The sequence below is a fragment of the Amborella trichopoda genome, chromosome 13 (genome assembly GCF_054954075.1).
Source record: "Amborella trichopoda isolate Santa Cruz 75 chromosome 13, AtrichopodaSantaCruz75HAP2 v2.0, whole genome shotgun sequence".
Classification (NCBI taxonomy): Eukaryota; Viridiplantae; Streptophyta; class Magnoliopsida; order Amborellales; family Amborellaceae; genus Amborella; species Amborella trichopoda.
In genome coordinates, this window is record NC_142348.1 from 2,065,495 (window position 1) to 2,075,625 (window position 10,131).

The 10,131-nt window shown below is 39.3% G+C and overlaps 1 protein-coding gene across 1 annotated transcript; it reads right to left on the reverse strand.

Annotated features, from left to right (window-relative positions):
• Positions 1-285: 285 nt before the first annotated feature.
• On the reverse strand, positions 286-6,408 carry LOC18428275 (nitrate regulatory gene2 protein). The gene is made up of 4 exons (XM_011622894.3): positions 4,358-6,408; positions 3,035-3,219; positions 2,629-2,852; positions 286-1,498 (listed from the first exon to the last, which is right to left on the reverse strand). Exons 1-4 carry the CDS (start codon positions 5,724-5,726, stop codon positions 688-690), a joined length of 2,589 nt encoding a protein of 862 aa, XP_011621196.1. The 5' UTR covers positions 5,727-6,408; the 3' UTR covers positions 286-687.
• Between the last annotated feature and the right edge of the window lie 3,723 nt (positions 6,409-10,131).

Here is a 10,131-nt window from a genome sequence, read left to right on the forward strand (position 1 = left end):
AGGAAAAAAAGAAAAAAACAGGAAAGGAGATACATTGGTAAGAAAATTAGCAATGTCCTACAATTCCCCAAGTGAGAAACCAAGTTTAGTTCCATAGGGTTTGCTCTTCAAGCATTTCAATAAGCTTTGGGTTGTGCATTAGCTTGGAAAAATACACCCTTCTGTTTCAATTACCATTAGGGATGATGAACAAAGACATTGATCGGTGAAAGTAAAACAGTGAACAGGAAATGCAACAAGCAACTAATAACCAACAAATTGAACATGACATCGAAGAGCTGAGAGTTCGACGAAAAAGAGCACTTTATTGACGAATATGGCTGGTCGAACATGGCCAGTAACTCAACCGATACACAGATCCTACAATTCATGTACATACATATTAAAAAAAACAAAATTGCAAAAAAATAAAAAATAAATTAAGGAAAACAAAACTCTCCCTTGGTCAGAGCATCGTCATCATATCTACATATAACACAATTTGTACTTCATTTATTGGTAAGCGTGGGATTCGAACACGCGACATACCGTGCAAGACTAGACCTCCAAACCAATAGACTACTAGGCACAAGCCCTCAAAAGACACTCACTCATAAATCTCCCTCATTCTCCTCATGATCTTTTTCTGAAGAATGAAAAAGGAAAAAATGAAGAAAAATAAGAAAGAAATATTTTCCTTCTGTTTTTTTACTTAGCAGCCCCAGTGTGTTGGTAAACAGTTCCTAAGGCCTCGGTGCAAATTCCTGAGAACCCGACCATCGCCTGAAAAACACCAGGCAACCCAGTCTGGATATTGTTGAGAGTCATTGCCCTTGTAACTTGAATTGCCTTTACATGTTTTGCTCTCTCTTCCTCTGCCTTTCTTCGGCACGCATCAACTTCTGCCTTCTTCTCAATTAGTGGATCTCTAGCATCAAGGACTCCCCCAGTGTCTGATTCACCTCCAGGATTCACTCCAACTAATGAATACGAGTTATAAAACTTCCTCGCTATATTTCGAAGATTCGAAGCCTTCTTCTCGAGCTCCTTCTCTGCAGTCTCAGCACGTTTATTGCACTTGAGCTCCTCAGCTTGACGCATGGCTATGGAGTGGACGACAATCGCAAAGCCCTTGATGGCCTCAGAGGCCACAGTGTCGGGAACCCTCTCAGCTACCTGTTTCCACTCATCGCAAAGGCTATACATTTGAGATGCCTCGTTAGGGGCACTATCGAGAATTTGGGCTGGGCTGCTAGGAGGAGCTAGAGTCAATTCAGGGTGTGCGATTGTTAGGCGAAGCCACGAGTGTAGAGCGCGAACATAGTCACGATGGTAGCGAGTGAGCCGAGAGAAGCTTGAGTGCCAAGACGAGACAGCAGCCTCGAGGTGCAGTGTAGCACGGCGGTGTATGTCGGAGGTCGAGGTCCCAACAGGTGGGTTTTCGAGGCCACGGACCTGTTGCACAATCCGGTTTTGGGCCTCGTGGCAACGGTTCATTGCTTGCCACATTTGCATCAACCTATTAAAATAAAAATAAACAAACTAAATTCAGGCACATTTGAATCAACCTGAAAATGTGAGTAACACGCGACAGCAGCGTGTGGACATACAATTTTCTTTTAATTTTAATAAATCAGATGCATGAAAGAATAGATTGGGACTTATGGCCTCACTAAAGATATGACCTTTAATAGAGCAGAATGACAGATCATGATTCAGGTAACCGACTCCAAATAATTGAAAAAAAAGCTTTGATGAAGATGAAGATGACGACAAAAGAGTAGATGAGCATAAAAAGCTCTTGTGTGGAAGGTACAAGTGAAAAAGTGGTTAAGGGACAGGTAAGCTGGTTAGCATGAGGGACAAAACATTAAACTGTCAAGCTAGAAACTGGATATTTATAGACAAAAGCATTCGATGATTTAATCTTTGTATAACCACATTTGCATCAAACTAGAAAATGGATCAACCTAGCATAAACCTAGAAAATGGATATCTAACATATTTGAGACTTGGATCTCTGTTTTTTTTCTCTCAGTTCAAATATTAACAAGAAAAATACGTGAGTTTGCTAGGCACTAGAGTGAGAGAGAGAAAGAGAGAGAAAGAGAGTAGGCAAGCAAATAACTAGTTGAGGGGGGTGACAAGGGGGCATGTAAGTTTACATTGTATACCAGGGACAGATTTTCTCTCAAACTCCTAAGAATTACATTGTTGGTTTTGCAAAGAAAAGATTCAATAACTCTGCCTTGGAAGAAAGAACTACGTTAACAATCCCCAAAAAGAAATAAAAAAAAAAAAGGAAAAAAATATATTGTTCCCCATTTTCTATTATTCTAGGCAAGCAATGCTGTAGCCTTCTAGAGAATTTACTAAGAACAAATATGATGCCCCATTTTCTCTTATGGCATAAGCTGGAATCAAATTGTAGCATTCTAGAGAACTTGCAAGAAAGATATTGCCTTTCAACATGCCTATTTTTCTTATGCAAAGAAGTTATACACTAGCAAAAACAAATACAAAGCAAACAGCAAATATCGAAAGAGAAACGCAAAAAAGAGACACAGCGACGGCATGGGGTGTGTGTTTTTTGTGTGTGAGTGTCAATGTGAGTGTGAGTGTGAGTGTGCGTGTGAGAGAAAGACTTACCCACAACATAGGTTAACGAGTTGGGGGGCGAGCTCGTCATCACGTATCTTTACAATGGCAGAGGAGGTGGCAGTAACAGCCTGCGTTGCAACCACAATCAAGGAATGCAGCCTCTTAATGGAGGACTTGGTTTTGTCCAACTTAATCTCATCTTTCCCCTTACCCTCCTGCCTCCTCAACAACTCTAACTTCTTCTCATGCTCGATTTTTGTCGCCTCTCTGACCTGTAAGAGACATCATCAAACATATCTTTCTCAAGATTCGTCTACAACAACGACGAAAGCCAGAATTCAGTTTAAATTAAAACAAGTCATTAAAACTGTGTCTCTCAGACAGACACACACACAAAAAGAAGAGAGTATGATAAACAATGAAAGCAAGTAATAATGAGAACAAAATTATATACCCGGACTTCATTGTAGAGCTTCTTCTCCCATGCTAGAAGGCGCTCTAAAGTCGAGCAATGGCTGGTCTGTGTGCTTGACAAAAGGAGGGAATCAGGATGGAGAGTGTATCTAATGGCGAGGGGCGGCTTTGACGTCCAACTCGATGACAAAGTGCTCAATACACTGCTCGAATGGTACACCGTCTCTGTAAAAATAATATCAATAATAATTAATAAAATAAATAATTATTTAAGCAATTGCTTTATTTGTTCTTGAAAAAAAAGTGGTTGGTCATTTATCTTTGTTTTGTCTTTTGTCAGTTGGAGAATAAAAAATCATCCATGTCAGGGAAAACCCAAACCTCAGAAAAATAATAAAATTCTAAATGTTTATATTTTCAATAATTGCTTTTTTTCTTTTTCTTTTCTTTGAGGTATTTCATCCAAGAAGGTAAGAAAATAAAAACATGTAGAGAGAGAAAGTGGGGGGCCAAAAGAGACAAGGATTTCTTTTTCTAATTGTCCTTGTGGTGAAATGACGACAAATGAGGTTTGCAGTTTGCACCAGAAACATTTCCGGTTGCAGAGCACATGTAGGTGCAGCTAAGCCAGCTTACCAGCCAAAAAGGGAAGGTTTTCCCTAGAAGACAATTCAATTTATGAGAGAGAGAGAAAGAGCATATAGATTTTGAGGGGGTATGGACACATTTCTAGGTTTGCATTAGAGAGAGGAATTTTTGAGGGTGCATAGAAACAATGCTACGTTTGCATAAAGAGAGAGAATGAATAGCTACATTTTGCAGAGAGAGAGAGCATTACTATTTTTACTGGTTCCTAAGGTGAGCTAGAAACATTGCAAGATTTGCAGAAAGAGAAAGGATGCATATTGAGAGGGAGAGAGAGAGAGCAATACTAATTATACTAGTTTGAGGCGTGCTATAAATATTTCAATCTTTGCAGAAAGAGAAATGACTCACATTTAGAGAGAGAAACTCTAGAGACAGAGAGAATCTGGAAAGAGATTAATAATCAATACAACAAGACCAGGTGGAGAACAAAAATGCCAAAAAGAGTCTCCATAAATTTCCAGTGAAATAATTACTAAGAAATCCACCATTTTCACCACATTTCACTAAATCAATGGAAAATATAGAAATTCAATAATCTGACTACAAACAACACCCCCACAGCAAAAAAAAAAAAAAAACAGATAGAAATATATATATATATATATATATATAGAGAGAGAGAGAGAGAGAGAGAGTAAACAAAAAAGATTTTAAGAAAAAACAAAAGGACATAAAGACAGAAATTGATAAAGAAAAAAACGGGGCATTTTCTTACTCCTCAATTGCTTGAAACTCTGTTCAAATTGAGCTCTGCTCGTTTCTAGAAGCTCAGACACCTCTTTTCCTGCATCTGCCGCTTTATCAAACCACTCCTCCAAAGCCCTCACAATCTCACCCAGGTCCTTGTGCCTCACAACCACCTGCAACTCTTCCAATCCCTTCTCCTCACTTTTCTCGGCGACACTTGCCAGAAATCTTGCCGGAAAAGTATCTGAGCTTGCTGGAAAACGATCCGAACCCATATGATAATGCTCTGAGCTAGCCGGATAATGCTCCGAGCTCTCCGGAAAAGTCCCTGAACCCACCGGGAAAGTCCCCGAACCCGCCGGAAAATCCCCTGGAAAAGCGTGGAAAACCCCTGAACCTGCTGGGAAAACGCCTGAACCGGCCGGAAAAGCCCCTGAACCTGCCGGAAACGTCCCTGAACTCGCCGGAAAAGATCTCTCGGAACCCAACTTCTCGTCCTTCTCTTCTACTTGTTCTTCTTCTTCTTGTCCTCCTCCTTCTTCGTCTTCATCTGAGCTGCCCCATTCACTGCAACATCTCTCTTCTCTCTCCTCTTCCTCGTGTTTAAAAACCCCATTCTCGGGCCTGAAACCGCCATTTCTTTCTGCTTCTTTCTGCCTGAAATAGTCAGAACCAGGCGACGATGAAAGCCCATTCTCCGGCCTGAAACCGCCATTTTTCTCCGCCTCTTTCTGCCTGAAGTAGTCAGAACCAGGCGGCGATGGAGGGTAGAAATCCTCCCAGTTCCAAATCGACGAGGTCTGAGATGGGGTGGCCGAAAAATTCAGAGAATTGAACCTTCCATTGTAGGATTTCTCTGTTGGGGCCTTCTCAGAATTTGCAGAGACCCCATTCTTCCGAGAAGGGGTACCGGAAAAGTTCGAACCAGTCCGTACTCTGCGAGGCGGATGCCGATTCACGTGAGGGGTAGGATGGTAATTGGGATCGGAGGAGAGAGAAGAGGCCCGAGAGAAACTGAAAGGATTCTTGGGATTTGAGATGGGCGATGAGAGAGAAGAAGGATGAGAGAGATTGTTGGGTACCTTGGAATTGGTGAAAGTGGGGGAGGAAGAGAGAGAAGATGAAGATTGATGAGAGAGAGAGTTGGGTTTCTCAGAGGCGACGGAGCCTCCGGTTTTGGGGATCACAATGGCGGGAGTTTGGCCGGAAACCGCCATTGGCTCGCCTGAGGCGAACTGGGTGAGAGCTGAAGCGGTGAGGCGGAGGGCTCTGAGGTAATCGGAGTGAGCGGAAGCCAATTGATGGCGAGAGCGAACGGCTTGCTTTATCAGGCGCCGTCTCTCTCTGCAACGACTCACCGTCTCTTCATTGTCCACCTTTGAAGCTCCGCACCCCATTTCTCGATAGCTTCGGAAGTGGCGGAAATGGGGTCTTCTAGGACGATTCTAGAGAGATAAACGCCAGGTTTGGGGGAGGAAACGGCGGTCTTATGAGATGGGGTTGCTGGTTTTTTGGGGGGGGGGGGGGGGGGGACGGGCGAAGAGGTAGAAGTGGGGGTTTCTGGTGGTGGGCGGGAGGAAGTAACGGACCGTTTAGTGGCGCCGCTAAATTTGGTGGGGGAAAGGGGTTGCAAATGGTATTTTTTGTGGTGGATTTACTTTTGCGCCGCTAAATTTCGTAGCGATTGAGGAAATTGCCGCTAATTTTGGTGGCGAATTGGGGTATCGACACTGCTAAACGTGGTGGCCGAGATCTGATAGTGGAGCGAGAGAAATCTCCAAAAAGAGAGATGAAAGAGGTGGCGAAAACCAGAGAAGAGAGAGAGAGTGTGCGGTGCGAAGTAGGTGGATTTTTAAGAGCCGATGAGAGTGAATCCCAGTCCCATCCAATCCCAACTTTTTCTCTTTCTACTCTCTCTCTCTCTCTCCTCTCTTCTCTTCTCTCTCAACCACTCAAAAAATCCAACTATAATTCTCCCCCTCTTTCTTTCTTCTTTCTCTCACTATAAAATTCCACTAAATTGATTTACAAATCTCTCACTCTCTCTCTCTAAAGAGTCAAAAAAATTCCACTGAAATTGATTTATAGTTGTTACGCACCCCCCTTGTTTCCCGAAACTTTATCGAGAATTTCAAAAAGGAAACCTCCACATATTCTCATTTCCAGCCATTTTCACCAACATAAGAGTGGCCCTATCTTTAGAGATAGAAAGAGTGTGTTTTTAAGGTTAGTTTTAGAGAGAGAAAGAGTGTGTTTTTCATGTTAGTTTTAGAGAGAGATAGAGAGGGATATTGGTTGTGGAGAGAGTGTGTTATTTTAGAGAGAGAGAGAGTACGTTAGTTTTAGAGTGTCAGCTTTGTGGGACCCGGTTTTTATGCGTCCAAGTCTGATATGTAGAAATGTAGACCTCTTAATAAATATATAGATTTTAATAATTAATTTTTGAAGATAAATAATTTTTAATATGGAGATCATGAATATAATAAAATAAATAAATTTTAAAAATTGAAAATAATAATTATAGTAAAAAAATATTTGACATTATTTTCAAATGAAAAACCTACTTGTATTCATTTTTAAAATAGATGTTTTACACTATCTAGACTGTATATGTAAAAATGTGATCTAACTTGTATGGAACAACTTTTTCAGTGTTGTATCGTACTATCTTCAATATTATTATAGTTTTTTTTTAATTAATTAGGATTGATTATACAAATCTTAGTCCATCATTCTGTTTTATTAATAGTTATACTTTCAATAAAACTATAAGTGTTTATATCTTTTCATACTACTTTCAATCATATTATTTTGTATTTACTTTTTGTTTTTTTTCAAACTTTTTATTTAAACTAGCTCACACTTCCTAACAAGTGTACGAATGTCGTATAACTGTATAATTTTAAAAAAATAATTATTACTATATTGTTAATAAACATAGTGACCTTAATTTAAGAGAGAGAGTTGTAGAAAGGGTGAGACATCAATGCACATGGGACTTAGAGAGAGAGCATTATTACCCACTAGTAAGATAATAAGGATCCGTTCCCTGATTAGTGAGAGAAAAAGAGGGGAGAGAGAGTCTCATACGTTTTGACATGAGCCGAGGTAAAGAGAGAGAAGCATAATGCCTAAGGAAAAAGTTTTATTGTGCTGATCTACTAATTTCCTCATCTTTTTCTTAGAGAGAGAAAGAACAATGACTTGTCCATTAACTCTAGAGAGAGAATAAATTTTGATGAGAGAGAATAAATTCCACTAAATTTTGCTTGAATTGGGGGCTCCCAAAGTTGGGTAAAAGTGAAAAAGCCCGGGCCAAGGTGAAATTTGCGTTGGGCTCGCCTTTCTGTCTCCCTCTCTTTCTCTCTCTAACTCTTTTCTCTCATCAAGTTTTATCTCTCTAAACTTTATTTCTAAGGGCGGTAAGGTGAAAGTTTGATTTGGGCTTTCCTTCTCTCTATAAAAAGCTCTCTCTCTCTAACTCTTTTTTCTCACCGAGTCTTCTCTCTCTAAACTTTATTTCTAAGGTACCGCGGTCACTTTAGACGGAAAGTTTGACGGAAAAGCATCCTTTTTCTCGTCCCTTTGCCTTTTACCATTCTCGATCTCCCGCCGTTAGCGTCAACCTTAAGATGGAGACCACAAGGGCCCCTTGCATATACCAAATAGTGCATATGTATTATTATGTCGATGAGGAAAACCATTGTAACTTTCCCATAAAAGATGAGGAAAACCATTACATGGAATTCTTATCCACAAACGTCTCTCTCTCTCTAACATCTCTCTCTTCAATTAAAAGCCAGTGTAAACGTAATCAATCGTGCATGAACATGTTAAAAGATGGTACTCTTATCGAAAAACATCTCTCTCACCCCTAAAATCCAAGGGCATGTTTGGTAAGATACTTTTGTGAAAAAAAATATGTTCATGTAATTCTATGGCAATTAATCCCGGTATATTTTTTCACATTAATTGACAATTGTTGTAAAAAAATTCCTACAGCTAATCACATAAGAACATTTTTTTATATGAAAATACTTTCATACAAGTATTTTCACACGTACCAAAAGTACCCTACAGAAAAACCCAATGTGACATGTCCTGCATGAACATAGTAAAAGCTGATCTCCCTCTTTCTTTCTTCAATTTCGAGAGAAAGCTTAACCCCATGTATATTTTGTTGGAAAAGTATATAATGGGATCATATATCTTTGATACAAGGTGGTCATAATTAATTTTGACAATTAGATGTAAGATTAAGTGATTGTATTTATTTCATGGATCAAGATTAATTGTTAAAAACTAAAATCTTGAATTTTGTGACACACTCAAATTATAAAATAATGGAAAATATTTCTATGCTTTCCCTACAATATACAAGATATATACTTCCCTCTTCATCCAGATGTCCAATTTAGATCAAGTGAACCACTAATCATTTAATTTAGATCCGACGCCTCGGATTATTTTTATTTTTATTTTTTTTTACTAACTGTATGAATATGAAATTTAATATGTGTCATCACTTCAATGGAGCGCACCTAAATAAAATATTAAAAAAATGATAAAATACAATGACCAAAATATCCCTAAAACTTCAAGAGCATGTTAGTCATTTTATTTTATTGAACAAAAATTTTAAATATTTTTATAGGTGCGAGTTCAAGAGAGGATTGGACGCTCAAATTTTGGTGTCAAAATATATTGTATAAAAAATAAAAAATAAAACAATATAGAAGGTGACATTGTGATTGGGGTCATCTAAGCCGTCTATTTAGAATGGACAAATGGATACGAAGAGGCATAAACATTTTATGCTGTAGGAGAAATGTAAAAAGCTTGTGCGTAAGTAATTCTGAGTCTCAGTAAGAAGGAAGAGTGGGAGGGTGCGTTGAGGGATCCGCTCCCCTGAATACCAACACCCCATCCCCATCCCCATCCCCATCGCCGTGTATATGTCAAAAGCTTCTCTCTCTATGCTTGAATATGACAAAAGAAATGAAACTTCTCGACCACAGAAAAAGAAGTCCTTTTCTCTCACTCACTCTCTCTCTCTCCCTAAACAAATCATTCATAAGCTAATTAGTTATATGGAAATGTAAAGGGAAGATTACGACTGGGGTCCTCCTCATGGAGCTGGTTTTGGATGTAGATTTATGTAAAGGGAAGATTACGACTGGGGTCCTCTTCATGGAACTGGTTTTGGATGTATAGAATCTACATCCAAAACCAGCTCTAGCGAGAGAGATTGAGCCACATCAACATAAATGACGATAGTAGGTCATTGTTTGAACAACATCAGTCGTAGTTATGGAGAGAGATGTGTGAATCTTTTTCAAAGCATAAACTACTTTTTTTTTCTTTTTTTTTGGTAAAATACGCTTCAGACAATTTTTTAGAAAAACAGGTCAGGCTTAATTGATTAGTACTTGACAATTTACAACACTATGTCCTAAGTTCAACCAAAAAAACTATCAAATTTCGTACTCTCTCCAAAATTGACGAATTTATCCTGTTAATTGAACGATTGTTCCTTGCCTAATACATTCCAATCAGACGAACGGCCATGTCTAATACATTCCAACTTGAATATCATGGCCACCCATTCATATTCCTTCCATGCCCAAAAGGCTATATATTGGGCCTTGGGGCCCAAGCCCACATGTAGGTCGGATATGCCAACAACTCCGCTATGCACAAGGCCCACAAAATAAACGGGCCTTCCCATGAAAAAATTGTAACTAATGTTTTGCTAGGAAAACGATAATCGTAAAGCATATATAAGGAGGTGTGCCATTTTTA